This window comes from Onychomys torridus, chromosome 5, assembly GCF_903995425.1.
Source record: "Onychomys torridus chromosome 5, mOncTor1.1, whole genome shotgun sequence".
Classification (NCBI taxonomy): domain Eukaryota; kingdom Metazoa; phylum Chordata; class Mammalia; order Rodentia; family Cricetidae; genus Onychomys; species Onychomys torridus.
The window spans coordinates 109,276,891-109,298,207 of record NC_050447.1 but is presented as its reverse complement, the minus strand read 5'-3'; the positions used below and the strand labels follow the sequence as shown (position 1 = coordinate 109,298,207).

The 21,317-nt window shown below is 40.4% G+C and overlaps 1 protein-coding gene across 4 annotated transcripts in view; it reads right to left on the bottom strand.

Annotated features, from left to right (window-relative positions):
- Positions 1–21,317, bottom strand: part of Fars2 (phenylalanyl-tRNA synthetase 2, mitochondrial) — a 451,555-nt gene that overhangs the window by 329,573 nt on the left and 100,665 nt on the right. For 3 of the 4 annotated variants that reach the window (XM_036189039.1, XM_036189041.1, XM_036189042.1), the window contains one exon: positions 20,489–21,121. The exons of the other annotated variant lie outside the window; for it this stretch is intronic. In XM_036189039.1, the coding sequence (XP_036044932.1) occupies positions 20,489–21,100 (612 nt within the window). In that variant the 5' untranslated portion in view covers positions 21,101–21,121. The remainder of the gene's footprint in view (positions 1–20,488; positions 21,122–21,317) is intronic. 4 annotated transcript variants of the gene reach the window in all.

Sequence of the window (21,317 nt, the reverse complement as noted above, 5' to 3'; positions counted from 1 at the left end):
CATGCTGCAATTCTGAAGGTCATTCTGTTTGAAAGTATAACTAAAAGCCCCATAACTTTATTAGAAAGTGCCTAATAGAAGAGACTCAAAGATTCATGTCAAATTAAGCAAGACAAATAGTTACTGTCACAATAATAAGAGATGTCTTAGACAAATGGAGGAAACCAGGAGATATTTTATGACAGACAAAAATAACTAAGGTGCTTGGAAGTGAAAACCCTTGAACTCCCTGAAATATAAGACAGTGGCTAAGTCTATCTACATCAAAGTAGAGAACTTGCTACCTTCTTTCTCGCATTTTGCATGGCCTTGGCCCAGGAAGCAGCTGTCAGAGAACAAAGTTATGCACAGAGGAACTATTGGGAACGGCTGCCCACTGACAACTCATAGGGGTACTTGGAGGAAACAGGCAGTTCCATTATTGATTCCCTGGAATGAGCAGATTACAGGACACAAACACTGTCTGTCTTATAAATTCCCCAGGATTGTGCAACTGAACACTTTACAGTAGTCACTAACAGAGCTCCCTAACTGTGTGTTCTGCTGAGACAGAAGTGAGTACACAGTGACCAAGAACAGAACACACATAATGCCAGCCTGACAAAGAGATTTTCATTCCAAATCCTGCAGCTTAAGCACTGCAGGCAGCATAAGACCAGTGCCCTCTAGAGGCAGAGACAGGGAGCTGCTCCCTCACTAGCCAGGCCACAAGTTTTGTCATCAAAAAGTATCCTCCTTTATTTCCATTTTCAAAGAGTAATGTCTAGCAAACTGTATTTATAATACCTTTTAAATTAAAGTCAGACATAACTGGTACCAGAGACATATTAACTTACTAAAGTGCCAGATGATTTTTTTTTCTGTACTTTTTACCCTCAATGGTATAATTTCTGAAAGAGATAAAGTTTCAGAAGAAAATCCCAAGGAAACAGGGAGACAGGGCTTAGCTCTGCCTAGGGAAGTTGCAAACTCCTTCAATGCCAACAATAACCCAAGAGGCTAGAGCAAGAAGGCTTGGAAATAAAAAAACAAACGTGAATACTGGTAGTAATAGAGAGAAATTGGTTCAGGGTGGGCACAGTAGCACAACCCTGTCATCACAGCCAAGAAATGCTGAAGCAGAAGATCCAACTGAGCCCGAGAGTCTAACACTTGCTTTGGGACAACAGCAACAAACAGTCTTAAAAGAAAACAAAAATATTTTAAGATTGACTGCAATAGCTTGGATCTTAAATGTTCCCCAAAGGCTTGTCTGCAAAGGCAGGTCCCCAGCCTGTGGTCACTCCTGAAAAGTGGTAAAGGAAACCCTGTTGTTAAAGCATGTTCTTAAAGATTATGAAAGCCCAAATGCTTGTTCTCTCTCTCTTTGCTTCCCATATACCACAAAGTGAGCATTCTGTTGCATTACAAGTTCCCACCAGGATGGGCTGGGTCACCACAGGCCAAAGTCAACAGGGTCAAGTGACCAGAAACTAAAATAAGCCTTTTTTCAAATGTTAGTATACCTAAGGGATTGTTATGGTAATAAAAAAAATAAAAATAAAAAAAACCTGGCTACTACCTTATTTGTGATAAAGATGCCATACTAATATGATGTTTTCAATAGTGGGAAAGCCGGTGTTAGGGATTTCAAGAGTTCTCTCTATTGTTGGCAACATTTCTGCAAACAAAAATGTTCTATAGTAAAAGTGCTATTAAAATAATGAATATGATGATATACTCCTTAAGTGAAATCAGCATGATACAGAAAGAATTGGAGCCCCAGGAGTCACATCAAACTCTTACTGTGAATTAAGATGGATGACCATGATTTTCCAATAGTTTCAGCACTAGCAAAGGTCTCCGAGTACCACCAAGACCTCCAGAGCAGGAACCATCATCACAGTGCCTTCATGCCATCCTTAATAATTACTTGATTAATTTAGAACTATCTCAATAAGTCATACTGAGTAAAGCAGCACATTTCATGGTTGAAAGTTTTAACTGTTTCACCCAATTAACATCAAACACTACGCTAAAAACACATTCCATTCCTTAGAATATCTATTTCCACCCCTCTATCTTCATTTAGAACAAAATGCTGGCCCTGCCCTCTTCATGGGGTACAGAAGCCATCCAATATGAAACCTCCCGGAGTCTAGCTCTCCATCCCCTACCATAACCATTCTTGTCTTTGATGTAGCCAGGCTTCAATCCTTCACTCTCACTTGACCTTAAAGAAGGTAATTGTTCTTTGAAGGAAATTTTCCCCTGGGCAGGCTCTAGACCATATCCCTCCTCTGCTTCCTAGACACACTTTATCCCATCACTGTGTCCTTAAAGTTCATACTTAGAGCTCATGTAGTCCCTTCTATGCCAGTTATCTCTCGTCTGGCTCTTCACCTCAATGAATGTATTTAATTCTTTCCTCTAAACAAGTGAACTAACAAATGAAAACTGGCTTTTAGGCCAGCTCATGCTCCCCAGCCATGTGTTCACAGAGAAGGGGCTTACTCCTTTGCCATCTTCCTCACAGCTTCTCTTTCCTTCTACTCCCACTGTGTATTTATAATCCATAAGCCTCACGCTCAGCTTTTTATACTCTTTCATCTGCATAGTGTACACTAGATCAATGGATTCACCTTTAACTTCAGCTTTCAAGTATGAGCCAATGCCTTTGAGTCTGGATGTCACAAGTTCTTATCCAAAAGCAATTCACCCCAAAAGCTGTGCTGGGACCCAAGTATACACCTGCCTATAGGGTGTCTCCATGTGCAAATTCTCCACCTAAACATAGCCTTGGCTCCATTCTCTTTCCTGCTCTCATCATAAAACATACTTCTCTTGTAACCCTCAGTTCTGCAAATGGTACCAAGAAAACAATGCCAGGGCTCTTACTTGCCCTTTCCTCCCTATACACGACAATGAAATCTAGTCAAGTCTACCTCCTTCAAGTATCTTTGTACCTATGATCTTGCCATCTCCCTGGCCAGGCCTGCAGTCAACCAGTCTCTTGGAATGTAACTGTTTTCTCATATGACTCTCCAGCACCAATCTTCCATGTTGGTGCTGCACTCTGCATACTACCCAAAAAGGTCAACTTGATTGTCTCACACTTATTCTTCAAGATTACTCAAGACCTCTGCTTTTTTCTTGTTTTAACTGAAGTTAAAATGCCCAGAAAGTTACATAGGAGGCCCTTCATGAGGTTGTTCACACCTCCTTCTTTACCTTCACCACCTATCATCTCTCCATGAGCCAGGCATTCCATAATACATGGTCTAGGGATGTGTCAAAATTGACATATTTTGATGCTGTCAAATATGCTACTCCTAATATCTTCTCTGCAACCACAATGTTTTGTTCAAGATTCTCTAAAATGACTTTGTTTATTTTTATATCAGAAGTGATTCCTCATTTCTATGTGCTGACCATCTTTCTCAGCATGTTAATTGCATGGTATGCAGCCTACAGCTTGTTTAACTCTCACAAAGCTATGAACAAAGAACAGTGCTTAGTCAAGATCTTCTTTTATACCAACCCTGCTTAGGATTGGGTTCCCAAAACCATGTGCCATCTAAACACAAAGGCAAACTATATCTAACTCAGCTCAACTAAAACCTATAGCTAAACAGATGCCTTCTGAGCCCCAGGACAGGGCAGTCATATAGAGAGTGATAGGCATAGCCTGTAACTCCAGTAAGTAATACTTCATCTATTAATCCTTGGCTCAGAAAGAAATAAGGAAGAATCCCCTTGAAACAGAATCAGATGCACATATCTCACCACAGGAACTCCCAGGCCTTCACATCTCATGAACACAGCAAGCAAATTCAATTATAGTATTCAAATCCGACTAAAGCATTTCAGCAAATATTAAGTATTCAAATCACTTTGGAGGAAGGATTGGGACATCTTATATTAAAGGGATAGCAGACTCATCTAAGTGGATTTGAGCTGCTAATTTCCATGGTTTTTAATTTCTTTAAACAACTGGGATCGTCTGCTTCTCATTGGGGAGGACTTGTGTTTGAAAGGGCTAGCTAAACACAGCTCTGTCCTCAGGTCTCTGTGGGAAGTCCATTCTTGCTTCAGCTAATTGATATCGAACCAGCTTTGTCTTTCTTTGGATTTTCTGTAATGCACCACATGCCAATTAATCAAATTACAGAGCTCAGCACAGGGGTGGGAATGAACTGAACCTGTGTATTGCAAGAAACAGATTTCATTCTTGCCCTGCTGCTATCTCATTTCCCCTCCCTGTAATGGGACTTTGTGGCAGCTGAGTAAAGGGGAGAGATCTGAAACAGGCCACATTTGAAGACACTGTAGCAGAGGAACAATGATTGCCAGGAAGCCCAACCAAATGTTGCTTGTCTGGACATCCAACTTCTACTGAGGTATCCAATTTCCACTGGATACACTCTTCTGGCTTCATTCTAAGCTTCTTAGGAGAATGGTCATCCTTCATTCAAAGTGGCTTTCATTTCCAAACCCACATGATCTACCCAAATATTCCAGCTTCTAAAATATAAAACTCAACTTGAATAGTCAGATCCCAGGTTACCTAGAAGCCAGGTTCAACAAAACCTCTCAGGGAGGCAGGTTCACCTAACATGACTTCATAGAGCTGCTTTCTTGGGATGAGCTGTGTGATGGTATTGTGTTCCCCAAAATATTGTGTGTTCCCTGAAATAACCATATCTGGGGTCAGAGAACAGACAGCCACTAGAACAAAGCCAAAAATGGAGGCTAGAAAATGGGAAGAGTAAGCTATAGCAGAAGTTGGGCTGTGGTGGTACATACCTTTAATCCCAGCACTTGGGAGATAGAGCTAGCTGGATCTCTGAGTTCAAGGCCACTTTAGAAATAGCTAAGCATGGTGACCCATGCCTTTAATCCCAGAAACACAACCTTTAATCCCAGGGAGTGGGGGCAGAAAGAGAAAGGTATATAAGGTGTGAGGACCAGGAACTAAGGAGAAAAGCATGTAGTGAGTAAAGCATGTAGTTAGTTAAACATTTGGTTAGTTAAGCATTTGGTTGGTTAAGTGTTCAGGTTTTGGACCCACACAGTTCAGCTGAGAGCCTTTGGGATGAGGACACAGAAGCTTCCAGTCTGAGGAAACAAGACCAGCTGAGGGACTGGCGAGGTGAGGAAAGTGTGGCTTGTTCTGTGTCTCTGATCTTCCAGCATTCACCCCAATAACTGGCCTCGGGTTTGAGTTTTATTAACAAGTACCTTTAAGATTCATACTACATCTGAGGCTGTCCTCCATGATCATCCAGTGTAGCACCATCGGGAGTTCCAGAAGTCTAGGTCTCCCTAGAGATTCTGCTTCCAAGTATTAACAAATGCATTTAGTTGTCCTTCCTGACTTTATTAATCCTCACATAGCCTTTATAGCACCTTTCTTCTCTTGGTTAGCCCAGGGATACGGAAGGGAGAATGTTGCTCTAGCCTATACATAGAAAGCACAAGAAAATTGAATACATTAAAGAAAGGAAGGAAATTGCAGACAGCTGTACACAAGACCAAAAGATACTCAATGTGTGGACATGCTGAAATAAAAAGTAAGTATGTTAACTGAGGTGACAATGAAGTCGTCCACCCATGCCTAGAATCCCAGTATTAGGGAAGTGGAGACAAGAGGTTCTAGACTAGGGCTTTGCCAGCCAGAGTCTAGCCAAATCAGTAAGCATTAGGTTCAACAGGAAACCCTGTCTCAAAAAATAAGGTGTAGGGCATCACTGAGAAAGATATCTGATATCCACCTCTGTCTTCCACAAGCACATGCATGCATATTTACATACACACACACATACACACATACACACACACACACACACACACACACACACACACACACACACACACACACAAAAGCATACCCTCTGTATGTACATATGCAGAAATAATAAAAATGAAATAAAAACAACAATCAACAATGGCAACAACAAAAACCCCACATCCCCATGTGAGCTGGGTCTCATGAAAACACAATTTAAAGAAGAAAGGAACATCGATTCTGCTTCCTCCTACAGTAGAGGGGAATAAATATGGAGCCCCACAACTGAACAATGGGCAGAGGATGAAAGACCTTGGAACACTCAGTCCTAAATAGGATGTCACCATCAATTCCCTCCCCCTCAGGAACTCAGAATCTGTGGCAGCATGCACAGGGCCTGCACAGGTCTGGGCAAGATAGGGTACTAGCACTTAAGGGGAAGTGGACATGTTTTCCCATCCTTAGCCCAGAAGCTACCTCTAATTGATAACCACTTTCCAAAAGTTTATTTAAAAATTTTAAAAATTAGTTTTCTCCAACAGCATCTCACTGAGTATACAAACCACACTTAAGGGAAGGCCTCATGCCTAGCAGGAGAAAGCCAACTGAACTCAATGGCATTTTGGGAGGTTCTTTGTCTCCTAATTCTTTGTCAGGGCTTTTTTTTTTTTTTTTTAAATCATACATGTCCTTTTTGTACTGGTTATGGTTTCCAGTTTTGTGTTTTTATGGGATTTCTGTGTGTGTAAATGTGTATCTCTGCATCTATATGCATTTCTTTAGATCTTTTTCTTCTGTTTGTTTTGTCTCACTTTTGTTTGTTTTTATCTTATTATTCTTTTCTGATCCCTGTTTCTATTCTAATGAAAAGAAGCAGTGTGGGTTTGGGTGGATGGGGAAGTGCCAAGGCTCTAGAAGAAGTCAGGGGAGAAAAAACCGTATCAAGAACATACCATATGAAAAAAGCCTATTTCCAATAAAACAATGATGGGAGGGAGGGAAGGAGGAAGAGAGGGAGGGAGAGAGAGAGGAAGGGAGGGAGCAAGCAAACCAAAGGACAAGGTGGAGGAATCCTGAGATCACCTGAGCTCCTACAGGTTCTGCTGTTCAGAAAGCCACAGTCAACATAAGCCTTTAGACACATTTGGAAAGCTGAAACAAGCAGATGATCTTCATTGATGTCCTGTGTTGGCTGCAGGTTCCAAACACAGATGGAGCATTTCAATAATAAATCACCACTAGCACAGATGATTCATTGTGGATGAATCTGTTGTGGCTTGCTTGATAAATCCTATAGTATATATTAACATATGACAGAATCAATATCTAACAATCTGATTCTAGAACGACATTTTTGGCACCAGAATTCAAATAATCATTTGTACCACTACTGCCAAAGCAGGTGGATGCATATTCTACAGAGTCCCATCACAAGACTCCCATGAAGAGATGCAGCACATACTCAGAGAGGAAAGAATCAAGGTGACTCACTCAATGGGCTTTAACTTTATTTATGAGTCAATACCTTTAAAAAATGAAAATTTAGGATCATCAACCAAGAGAATGTAAACTCATTTTCCCTTAAAATTCATCTTCTCATTCAAGAGTCCTTATGGTGAGAAAGTTCATTATATTTGCCTGGCATAATCTTCCTAAAATCCTAGATAACACAAATAACAAATTATGTAAATTCCAACACTTAAAAGGCCTCCAAGGATCAGTGTGCACTGGTTGTGCTAAACTCTCAGTCCAGTGGGATACAAGTGTCACCACTGCCATGCTGGCCTGAGGCTGACAGGGGAAGCCTCTCACCTACCAACTTCCCAAGCTAAATATGTGAAATGATGCCAGTCCATCCCTGCTAACAGCATCCAGGTATAGGTGCCACACAAAGAGATGTGGTCCCCAGCAATGTGTGAGGTCTACTGTGCAAGAGTGCACGAGCACTGTGAATACATTTCTGCCACTTTCACACTTCACTTAGGCAAGTAGGAAAGACATTGTTACTGCATTTATGTGGATTCAATAAAACCTAAGGAGGCCTCTCGGCCTTCTGTAGTAGCACAATGTAAATGACAGCCATTTTCTTGATACCTTGGAGAAACAAGATGAAAGGATGCTAGACTGCTCCTTTTGATGCTATTCCTGGCCCTGGAGCACAGGTGCTCACCATTCAGTACATCTTCTGGTCTATCGTCATTCCATGTACTAAAAAATAACAGTATTGAGGAAACCTACACAACAATTATACCCAGAAACTTTAAATTAGTATTCACAACAAATATGTTTGTTTCTCTGGGTGTGTCTTTTCCATACCAACCCACTTATTGGATGAATAACAGCCTGTCTCCCAAAATGTGTCTAAGCATTATGGCAAGGAAGTACACCCACATAGCCAGCCATTGCTTTATTGCTTCTCCAATGTCAAGCTATCCTTCTTTGTCTGCTCTGAGAACCTGGTGGGCCCTGGAAACACCGCTCTTTTGCCAGCTGACACAAAGTGAAGCAGTGTTGGCAGAGGCTGCTGGAGAGATACATCATAACTGAAAGAATTCTAAGTCCCTGGTGCTACTTTGCTCTCTGTTTTGCAGTAAGGGCAAGCAGGGGTGTTAGGCTCCCCCAGTGGCTCCCTCTGAGACCAGCAGCTTCCTCCAGTCCCTCTCTGCCATTTACAATATTTCTTGCAGGCAATGCTCCCAAGATAGCCTTTTCTAAAAGGGGTGTTTTCATCAAATTCTTAATAGCAAACCTTATCAGATCAACTTACTGTGTGATCTCTTCCTCAAGGCTGGGCCCTTACTACACTTACTCCTCTAGAAGGAGAAAGAGCTCTAAGAATGTCTGACCAGAAAAGTAGACACATGAACCACCATGTATTTAAATGTGTTAGTCACCATCTTTTGCAGAGTGCAAAATGACAGTCTGGAAGGAGACATCCAAGCTCTGTACCTACGAACAGTCTCTCTGTTCAGGATTCTTGTCAACAAAGGGGACACAAAGAAGACAGTCTGGCACCCTCAAAGAACATATTAAGGTGGTGGGGACACCAGGGATAAACAAAGGGACATTTCAAGATGGTAAACTACACAATGCAACAGTGAGCACCAAGAGCTCATCTATAAGGCTGCATGGGTCTCGGGCTAAGAGGCTATAACATCTATCTTACTGCAATCAACAATGCATTATCTGCAAAAGCCTTATGTCATAGAAAAACTGTTCAAATCAAATGTGCCTCCAAATCCCTCTATGTCTTCCAATAATAGGTACTACCCAAATCACATGAGCTATGGATTCCTGTGATCAATAATTTCACCATCAGAGAAAAAAGTAAGTAAACATCTGGGTAAAGGGGGAAAAATGAAGACAAGCTGTTTCTAGCAAGTGTGTTTTTAACACGAGCCCTGCCTAAAAGATATTTTAAAAAGAGATTAGAGAAATGTGGTGACTATAATCTAACATGGCGAAATTAAAATGCCCTCAATAAAACTCCTCCACATGAGGCTATTAAGGAAACCCAATAACCACACAGTGGAAAATAAATAACCATCATTCACTAAAAGACAGAAAAGTGATTTGTGCTGAAAGCAGAAATAAAGAGAGCACCTTTGTCTCACAGCAAGAGTGACAGTGGGGAGCCCACAGAGAGAAGCTCAAGAATAGGAGTGTTCTAATGAACCATCTGGAAAGAAGGTGACGGTATCACGGGAGGAGAAAAGAAACTAATAATGCCTGCCAGTGGCTTCCTACAAGGAATCTATAGTGGATGCCAGACAGGTGTTTAAATGAAGGCAATACACTCCACTATGCTTCAAATAAAGGGTGCACTCCACTTGAAATCATGACAGTCAAGGGGTACAACTGAAGGAACAATGCCTTCTACATGCTCCTACCTGCAGAAAATGGTCACTGACCATGATCCCTTTTTAAAAGGTGGTGAGTGGTATATGGACTTAACACAGACATCTTGATGAAGTGCCATTTTAAAATTACATCAAAGCTTCCTTAGTATACCTTCACATATCTCTCCTACAAACACACTTCTTTATTTCTACATCAATATTCATGATTTATATGCTTACATTAAAATATTTACAACTTCCCCATAAACTGCCTTTATTAAGACCTTAAGTTTTATACTTTACAAAAGAATATGAATTTCAAAAACATTCTGATGACTAAGGTAAGCACATCTTTATAAATGAATAAATAAATGATCCTTTATTTGTCAAGTGCATGCATGGATTGAAATACTATTTCTATCATTGATGAAAGAAAGTAAGACAGCCCTCAAGAAACTCTGAGAGACAAACACAAGTAAATATAATTTTATGAAATTTGCTACACTGCTGTCATGGTTTCAGTTTTCCTGTAAAATCTCTAATATCTTGTACTAACCAGGAAGATGAGAAACAAAACAGATGCACATATTATTAGATACAGTAATTTTAAATTATGCACATAAGTGGGTTTTGAAACTAATTAAGACAGAGTGGTGAGTCTCTTCAAATGGGATAAAACTCAGAAGCAGTGACCGCATATGTGCATGCATGGACAAAACTCCAAATACACCTCCTCCCTCAGAACACACAGGGGGTACAGACAAGGCAGAAAATGCAGCCTGTGCAGCCTTGACTGAAGCACAAACTGCAAGATGCCCATCTCCTCGACAACTCCACAGTTCACCAGCACAGACTCCCGGTGCAGGCCGCTGGTGAAACTGGCTGCACAGAGCATCTTCAAGCACAATAGGAAACAGACCAGCTGTGAGCACTGCTCCAAGTATGCATTCTTAATTAATATTCTTAATCAAACTACATTGACACAGGATTCCTATGATGGACTCTCAGGTGGGCCCATCAAATATATGAAATTGGACAATCTTTACAAAATACTTATACAGCTACAAACAGTGGTCTCCACATACTCCTTGTCTCAAAATCCTCCCACAATCCTAGGAGTCCTAATATTCTGTCCAAAGTGCAATGAGTGTAAGGCTTATCTACACATTCACCTTTTCCTCCTAATGAGTCATCACTATCCTGATCCTTTGTTTTAGCATGTCCGTGAATTTTTTTCATACCTATATCACAAAGTTATTTAATTTGAAATCTGTGTCTGTGTATAATAAGACAAAGAACACAATCCACTTTGTAATGGCATGCAGTGCTGGGCATAGTCTGAACAGCCATAAAACAGATAGCAGTCAAGTGCATCTCCAGTTGTTGGAATCCTTCAATACAATGTGAGCATTAAAGCCTCATCACTGTGGACATAGGTAGCCAGTTCATTTTACAAATAAGCCACATTTTATTTATGATTTCTCTGCTGTGGAACAATCCTCATGTACACTGTAAAGATATGTAACTGGAATTGGTTTAATAAAACGCTGATTGGCGAGTAGCCAGGCAGGAAGTATAGGTGGGGTGACCAAACTAAGATTCTGGGAAGGAGTCACAAGCCAGTCACAGAGGAAGCAATACAAGAATGTCATACTGAGAAAAGGTACCAGGCCAGGTGTCTAAACATAGATAAGAATTGTGGGTTAATTTAAGTGTAAGAGCTACTTAGCAAGAGGCCTGAGCTACCAGCTGAGCACTTATAATGTTATGTCTCTGAGTGGTTATTTGGGAACTAGCAGTCAGGAGAGAACTGGCCAATTGCATTTCTCTTCTTGATGGACATTTGAGTCTTTAACCTTCAAAGAAAAAAGGTCAAATTACAGAACATAAAATTGTTATTTTCACAGGAAATGACTAAACTATTCTGTGGAGTAGTGGGAGCTACACATGCTTCAAAAAGGCTGAGAATCTTATGATTTCACTCAACATTGGCAATCAGCAGCATTACTAAATGTACTGATCTGCTTTTCTATTTACAAATTCCCTAGTCAAACTGGTCCTTGCTCACTGGCCAATCATGGATGATGTTCTTCTATGAGGAGTTCATTTTGATGTCCTCCCATTATTTTTTAAAGCAAAGCAAAACGTGCATATGAAAGATTACAATGTATCATTTTTAAAGAAATAAAGCCCTTCTGTGTGCTTGACATTCATACCCTCTTGTAGAAAAGCATGAGCACTGACAATTTGGAAAGCCATCACACCCGCATCTGATCACATTGGGTCATTTCTCTGATGGAAAATAAATTTTTTAGTGTAGCATTCTCTTGTTTTGCTTTGCAACTTCTCAACATATACCTGAGCCCCTATACATTGGTTATTATGCTCACTTTTTCAACTTTACACACATGTAGCCATATTATCAAAGCTTCTGTAGCTTTCTTTTATTTATTACTCAATACTGCTTCTCCTACTCATTACACTGACAGGGTTATGTCAATCATTTCTACAGGTTCATGATCTTGTAGAATCAATAAATACTTCCCAATTTCGTTCACTAAATTGGCATTGTTCCAGTTTTCATCTAATTCTAATAGATTTATAAAAAGTTAGTATCTAGATGAAACACACCCAAGAACATCTCCAAGTGTGAACATGTCAGTAGGAGTTCAGGTGCAGGTTTTACACTTGCACACTAACAGATCCACAGTCCAGTTACTGACACTCATTGTTGTTGGGCATTTTCATAAAGGAAATATTTGCCATTGCCAATATTTTAATAAACACCATTACACACACACACACACACACACACACACACAGGAAGGATTTCAACCAGGCAGGGTTTATCTTTGTCTCTTCGATATAATCTATCCATAAATGGCCATGGATGGAGGTTTCTATGGCAAAGGTTAAGGTAATCAATTTCAACACTTTTTCCTTCCTGTAGTTTTTTTTTTTTTCCGCTCAAAGAATCTCATATTTCAGATTAAATTCCACCGTGATAAGCAAAATAATCTCCTATATTTTCTTCTACAATTTTTAAAGACTTTCATTTCACAAATGGGTTAAGTTACTACCCAGGAATGAATTTTGTATCCAATGATAGACCAAGATCAATTTTCCCATGGATAACTGCCACAGAACAATTAAAATAGAATTTATTATCTTCCCACTTTTGTAACTTCATTCCTATTTCATAAGTTCATAAATATAAGCATGAATATTTCAAAACTCTCCATTTATAATATACTTATGTATTTTACCTTCTAGCCACAGTTTCCTTTCACTCCTTTCCGCCAAGTCCCTCCCCCCAGAGCCCCCTCTACCCCCTCAATCTACTCTCCCCTGTTTATGTTTAAGAAAGGGCAGGTCACCCATGAGTATCAACAAACATGGCATATCAAGTTGCAATAAGAAAAAGTCTCTATTTCATCAACTTTCTGCCACTCCTAAATTATCTTTACAACCATAAATTACATGCCTTAATATCTAGTTAAGCAAACCCTTTATACTTAACAGTGTGTCTTGAATTTTATGACCAGTCCTCTTTTACAAGACCCAGGAGACACTGTCAGATTTACATAAGACAGAGAATTAACATCTTCATGGCATTGTTCTCTTACTTGTAAAACTATGTATATATATGGCATATCTCTCTTTTCTATTATTATATATTTAACAGCATTTAATCCATAACTATCCTGAGTATCTTATGCTGTATTATGAATAGAATCTTTATGTTATTACATTTTCCATTTGTTATTGCTTATGATAAGTACATTTTCCTTATACTCTTGCTGAATTATCTTCTTAGTCTGAATAAGTCTGGAAATTCTATTAAACATATGAAAGAAAACAGCTTTAGTCCTATTATCCAGTGTTTCTACCTTCCGTTCTCAAAGATTTCTTTTATTTTTTTACATGTGTGGGTGGATCTGTGTATAGATATGTGCATTTGAGGACAAAGTGCATGAGGAAGCCAGAGACACTGGATCCCCCTGGAGCTGGAGTTATAGGTGATTGTAAGCCATGGGTGACAGGAATCGAACGCAGATCCTCTAAAAGAACAGTATGCACGCTAACCACTGAGCCATGTCTCAAGCCTTCAGGTTCTCTTTCTTTCTGTTTTTGAGAGAATTTTTAATTCAATAATGAGCAGAATCAGGGAAGCAGGTGACTCTAAATGGAAGCTGATTTTGATAGAAACATATATAATGATTGATCATGAGTTATGACAGCTGTTGCGAATGCCTGACAGGTATCATTTGCAAAGTTCAGGAAGTTTCTTTATAGTTTTAGTTTGCTAAAAGTTTTACCGTGCGCCATTAACATCATTAAATGTATTTTAATACTACGATATAATTAAATATCAAATTATTTTCCACATCCATTTGAGACAATAACATGATTTTTTTTCTCTTTGTATGAGTTAATACAGTAGACTTCAATATATGTAAACAATAATAGAATGGGATGATATTGAATTGAATTTGTAGATATCTAATTCAATAAATGTGTGTCTGTTCAATGAAACAGAATGACTAGTAACTATGAAAGTGAAATTTCCAAAGTCTCCTTTTAATTTAGCATGGCTATAAACAGGTATAACCTCGTAAGATAAACTTGATAAATGTCTTGTTTTTCCTTTATAAAACAAACTACATAATTCTTTTACAATTTCAGTAAAAACTCACATGAAAAAAGAAGCTATCAACTGCAGATTTAATGTTTCTATTGTGTATCATTTATACTCTTTTCTTTAATGCTCCCTGTCTTTAAGAAAGAATTGGTGATTACCTTCCCACAGAAGAATGGGACACCTCAGAGCACGTGCTGAGCCAGTGCCATTTTCACTACTGGTCTCAATATTTTCTGTGTTTCGTTTTAGAGGAGATGAATCTAAAACACATGTAAATACACACGCACACAAGATGATTCTGCATACACAACAGTCAAGTAAATTACAATTTACAACCAATCCTCTTATATTCACCATAAAATGCTAAAGCCACTTCCAATATTATTATGAAGAAAATCCCAAGTCCTGTATTTTCCATATTGGTGATTCAATATGCATCTCTATAATAAAGAAGTTATAACATGTTTATATTTTCATCGTAGTTTAAAAATAAAGAGCTTACTTGCAGGTGTTTCATGAGTACTCAAATTTCCAGCCACATTAAACATTGTTTCCCCTTTTCCCTACATAATGTTTTCCCTTGGTAGGATCTACCCATTAGGATCAGATGAACCAATCCTTCCCTCATCACTAAGTTCCATTTCCTAATATTTTGTGTTTCTGGTCATTTGCTTGAACTGAGTCATGCACTCTTTGATCGGCACTTTCCAAACTAAAACAGACCGAGAGTCTTAGATTTCCAATGGGTTATGAACAGAGCCATGGGCCAACTGCACACAACTACACACACACAGAACTCACAGGAAGCATTTAAGAACACAGGAACCCCGCTACACTCTGTCCAGCAAGAGAAGTTGTAGGGGACCAGCCCCTACTTTTACAACCAGGGTACTCTTGAGCAGGGAGAAGTGGGAAATAGTTAGAGATACCTAGACGATGATGAGAGGAAGGACAGAAACACAAGACAGCCTCGGGTGGGCCTGGGTCAAAACCCACCAGCTCAGAACTTTATTCAAAAAGGGTTTTATAACAATGCCGGAGGTGGGGGGACGGGGGGGGGGGGGGAATACAATGACCTTCCTCTTGGTAGATACAACGAAGTGTAGACCCTTCCAAACACTGGCCCATGGCCCAATCATCATACTATGCAGACCTGCTGGGTAAAGCCACTAGGAAACTTCAGTGGGCTCCAACAAGAAGTTCACTGACAACATGGTAGAAAATGATGAGTTCAACTCTTGAACACCTCCCATTCATTGCTTAAACATTTTGAAGCACTTGCTTTTGGTTCCCTTCATCTTCATTCTGCAGTTCACACCCTGAGCAGACTTGCTGCCACTCCCCATGGTCAGCTTTGGCACTACTCTCTGGGCCATACCCTCATATGTTCCTCTCTTTTTTATAATTCCTATAATATGATAGTTGGACCCAGAGATTGTTGGTGTTCACATCCTACGGCCATGGCAAGTTTTTAGAGTCAGTGTCATGCCCCACCCCCCATCAGAAGACACACCTCTAACAGGTCATCTCCTTTTGTGTATGCCTGTGTGCATGTACTTTGAGGTCAGAGAATAACCTATGCTCCAGTGGATCAGTTCTTCTGCAAAGACTTCGGAATATCCAGAACTGTACACTCATTTACCTCCTATTTTTTTTCTTTAGAATAATTTGGCAAAACTTGTAACATTTTAAAATAAATATTGAATTCATTAATTGTACACAGCATGTAAACAGAGAACACACAGAATTCTTAAAGATATATCAAGTTTGTTAATAACATTTTCTGACTTCTATGCCTTTATTTGTTTTGTCTAGATAATCCACAGGTCTCTGACAAAAATCATTTAATGTCTTTGACCATGACCATGATTTGTCAAATTCGACCTTTAAGTCATCAGTGTTGCTTCATATATCAAGGTTATAACAGTGGCAGATGAAAGTTCATAATTCAGAAGGCTTCTTAGATTACCTATTACGGGCTTCATCCACATTTATCTTTTCTTCTATAAATTCTTCCGATGTTAATACTGCTGAATCTGACACCTTTGTGGAAACATTTGCCAGACAACCTGCCTGTCCTTCACCCCATTCTCTGTTTCAGGTTCTCTGAACATCCAACCTGATCACACATTTCTGCACCTGCTAGGCTTAACCAATGTTAGTGTGGGAATATTCATACATTAGAATAGATACTAAACTGATGATTTGGGGCTCTCTTTCTTTTAATCCTGACTTCTGTTGAACTTAGATCTTTTTCTACATTACTCCTCTTTCTGAATTTTTCTTTTCTCTCTCCACTAATGCTGAAGGTATAGATTAAATCCCAATCTTTACTTCAAGAAAGTGTGGGTACTCAGTGTTTCTTTCTATCCTTTTTCTTGTTCAGAGCTTTAGCAGACTTAACTGTTAATTACTCCCCAGAAATTGGTATGGATGTTACTTTCATTTATCTTTCTTCAAAGAACAAAGGGGCTGTTTTTCAATAATTGCTAAATTAACATGCTATCATTGCTCATTCATTTCTGAGCAATTATCAATAGTTCACACTCTACTTTTTCTTCTTGAGACAGGGCCTCACTATGTAGCTCAGACTACCCTCAAACTTGAAATCCTTCTGCCTTGGCCTCTCACGTGCTGGGACTCCTGGCCGTACACCACACACAGCACCATTTTTTCTTTTACTCAATAAATCTAATAACTTGTCTTATGCATGTAATAATGAATAGTTAATTAAATATTAGGAAAATAAAACAATATATTGTTTTAAGTACATATGTATATATGTTTTAAAATTTTTAAGTATTATTCATAGAAAAATATACAAAAACAAGGAAAAACACTTTCCGGAGGTTAAGAGTAGAGAAGATTGAGAATCAAAACTTCAATGGACAACAGGAATTCAGAAGCGACCGCTCTCCAGTGCTCTACTGCTACAACAACCTTGCACTGTCTTAAACAGTGTCACTGACAAGCAGTGCCACGGAGATCAGCAGAGCACAGCAGGTGAAGACTGGACTCAGGAGAGTTGTCATCCCACTGAGCTCCACCGCTGACCAGCTGTACAATCTCAACTAGGTCACTAGACCTTTCCAGACCTTGGAGACTCTGTGCTGAAGTGAGGTGACCTACCTCATAGGTTTTTACTAGGAAGAATAAGCAAAGCACTGAAAATTGAAGCACCTTGCAACCTGAGAGGAAGCCAGTTACATACATAGATGCATAATTCATTAATAAGCCAGAAAGCAGTCACAATATCAGACTAGAGCAGCTACACATAGTGCCTGGAAAATTGGACTGGATTACAATAAATATAGACAAAGAAGGGTTAATACCATGTATGCATTTCATTTCCTTTTGTAACCTCAATTTTCCCCCATTAAAATGCCACTATCAGTCTCTCAGCCTTCACTGTCTCCACCATAACATGCAGGCTTACACATTAGTGTGTTCTTTATTGCTTTAACAAGGTAAGCCAGACTGAACACTTGTCCGATGGCATGCCATGGACATCATCACATCACTGTTATCACTGCATCTCTTACAGGTGAATGAAAAGTGGCATTTAACAACTTTGTCATATTCCAGACTCTGATTTGTCTCTTTTCGTTTCCTTTCAGTTCCCTAATGTTTCCATATCCTTTCTAGTGTTATTATTTCTACTTGCAAAATAACCATATCCTAAGTATTAGGAATGTCCATCTAAGCTCCCCAGATCCAGCTCTGAAGCCTGTTTTGAGAAAGGCTAACCTATATCCCAGATGTAAAGGATAACATTATTGTGAAGCAAATTGAAAGAAAAGGAGAGAGTAGTATTGTTCAGTTATTTCCCACCAACTTATTTACTAGAATAAGAAAATCAAAACTGTTAGTCTAATGACCCTATTGTAAGCGAGTGTTGCAAACCTGGGGGAAAGGTATTCTGACTGTTCCAGGAGTCAGGCACTACCTTGAGTTGCCAGGACAGCTCTGGCAGCTGGAGCTGCAATGGAACAGCTCAGCTCTGCAGGGAAAGGTATCCTGACTGTTAGGATATACCTGGAGTTGGGGTGCGGTAGGGGATGGTCTCTCCCCAGGATATAGCTATCCTGCTCCTCTCCTGGAGAGCAGCTACAGCTGAACTTTGCTCAGCCCCCTCTTAAGGGGGGTTCCCAGCAGAGCTCTACTTCTCCAGCCCTAGAGGTTGCTTCTTTTGCTTCACTCTGCTACATTTCTGCAGGGGTTACCCTTTAGCAATCTCCTCAAGCTCCGGCAAAAGTTGTTACTTTTTCTGCTCCACCTTGCTCAGTCCCCCTAAGGGAGCATCTCTGCAAAGTTTTTTCTGCTCAGTCTCCAAGGGATGTCTTAGCAAGGTTCTTCTCTGCACCAGCAAATGAAGATCTTCACACCTAAGACTCTTGAGCAAGATGTATCTGGGAAGGAATCCAGGAGAGTGGCTTGCCTCTACCAGGGTGGAAAAGAACAGCCCACAACTGTATAGGCAAGGTGGTTTATAAACCACCTTCCTAGGGGTGGAGTTCCTCCAGGGAGAAGATTTTCTGCTCAGGGATTGGTTAGTTTTGTTGCCCAGGAGCAGAGATACTTTGATTTCAGAGCCAAACTGTGTTTCTTTCTTTCAATGGCCTTTCTTGGATTTTTGGCTCTAATTCTAAGGCCAGGGCATATTTATTTCACTGGCTCTGATTCTAGCGACAAAGAGTGTTTCTTTAGCACTGGTTTCAGATGTCAGGGCATGTTTCTTAGGTTCTGAGTTTAGAGATAAAGTGTTTCTTACTCTGGCTCGGGTCCCAAACCCAAGGCTATGTTTCTTTCTTTCAGTGTTTCTGGGCTCCAGAGTCACTGTGCTCAGGGATTGGTTGGTTTCACTAGTCAGTTAGTTGCAGGCAGACATGGCTCTGATTTCAGAACCAAACTGTTTCTGGGTTCCAGGGTCAGGGTGGGTTTCTTTTCCTCCTTTTTTTTTTTTTTTTTTTTTGGTTTTTCGAGGCAGAATTCCTCTGTGTAGCTCACTCTGTACACCAGGCTGGCCTCGAACTCACAGAGATCTGCCTGGCTCTGCTTCCCAAGTGCTGGGATTAAAGGTATGTCCCACCGCTGCCGGCCAGGGTGAGGTTTTTTTTTTTAGCTAGCATCTTTTCCTTACACCTATGCTATTTGTTTTGCAGGAAGGAGTTTTGTGACACACCAATTCCCCTTCCCAGTGAAAAACGTTTGAAAGGAGCTGCTACAGACATATGAAATAACTGGACTTTCTAAAACTGTACCTGTTTCTCACAAGAAAAGATGGAAACAGTCTCTAACATATTTGAGAGAAAAGTAATGCTGCAACGCAATTATTTTGTCTTTGTTTATTCTAAGACAGGGTCTCACTATGTAGCCCAGAGTGGCCTTGAACCTACAGCCCAACTCCTGCCTCTGCCTCCCAAGAGCTGAATTACTGCAGGCTTGAGCTACTGTGCTTATTACGGTTATTTTACGGTTATTGGGGTTTTTTTTTTTGGAAGTAGGTTCCAGCTTTGTAGTGCTTTCATACTACAGAGAAAATAAATATGTACCCAGCACATTAGGATAGCATCAAACAGATATCTGAATTTGTAAACTTTTGAGGATGGCCTGAATATCAGACTTCTAATCAAAAGGACTCTGCATCCACACATACACGTTAACACTAACAATTAAGACATGCCCCACCATCAATGTCAAGCAGGAAGGGAGGAGCTTAGGAACAAAAGCACAGTTGATGGTCCATCCCAGGGCACCTTGGCTCTGTGCTTCTTATTTGACAAGATGGCTACATCTACAACCTGCAGTCACCCTCAGCATAGGAGGGCATCACTCTCCAACAGCAGGAGATTGGCACTTACTTCCACTGACACAAATGGACAACCCGAGCACAGGTTGAGTTGTGCCTTCACTCAGCTTGGATTAGGCTAAATTTGAATCACTAACCAACCACTTACCAATAGTAAACCAGCATAAAGAAGGTCAGTACTGAGAAAAGAGATGAGAAGAGACAAGCAAAAAAGAACATTTGTTTTGAAGTTTACAGTTTTCAGTGATGTGAGACAACAAATCAGGCACACTGTAGCTTGGGAGGCCAGTGTGCACAAAAGACATGATGAAAAACAGATGCGTCAGAAAAGGGAATGAAGATCAAGGACAACTCTTTCAAGGTTCGCTGATCACCCATCTTCAGAGACATCAATACAAATGTTCTTCAACAAGACACATCTAAAGACTCACCTCATGCTTGGAAAAGAGCCGGACACCCTCCAGCTGGTGGAAAACTGGGTAGTGCTGGGAATCAATCTGGTCACGCCTGTACACATCTCCTACCACGAGGAAGGCATTAAGTCCCGCATGCAGCAAGTCCCACTGGTGTGCTGACGTGTGTGCTCTCAGCATGTGCTCCCGATTCAGGTAATAGTTGTCTCCCTTCTTCCTGCTGGGGTGGTCCGCTGGGATTAGCAGGCTATCAAAGTTCTGCCAGGTGGTGACTACTGGAGGAAGCTGGTCGTAGACGGAGAAGAGAGGGGTCCTGGGTCGGCCCATGTACTGCTGGTAGAAGTGCTCCTTCACCCTCTCCTTGATCAGCCACAGTGGATGGTACTTCTGGTTGTGCAGGTTCCTGCCCACCTTGGAAAGGACCTTCTGGGTGAGGTTGGTGTGGTCATCCTGAGGGTAGGATTTTCCCAGCACCTCTACCACACTGCCCGGAGCAGCTTGGGCAACAAACTGGGATGCAGCTGGCCTTGAGCCCCAGGTCCGACGCTGATGGCATCTGAAGACATGACTGACCTTCCTTAGTAGGCAAACGTGTTCATGGGCAGCTCTGAGGAAGACTGAACAGACCATTATAGAAGCTGCTCACAAATTCTGGAAAAAACACACAGGAAAAGCACAAGTTTCATTCTGTAGACAACAGGAATGTGTCCTTATGTTTTCTCAACAGGTTTAGTACTTTCCTAGTGACATACCTGTGTCCTTGCTATCTTTGTCACACCACAGAAAGACAGTTCAGAAAAATCTACGGACAGGCTTCTGTAATTTGAAAGTTCTTCCCAGAATTCAT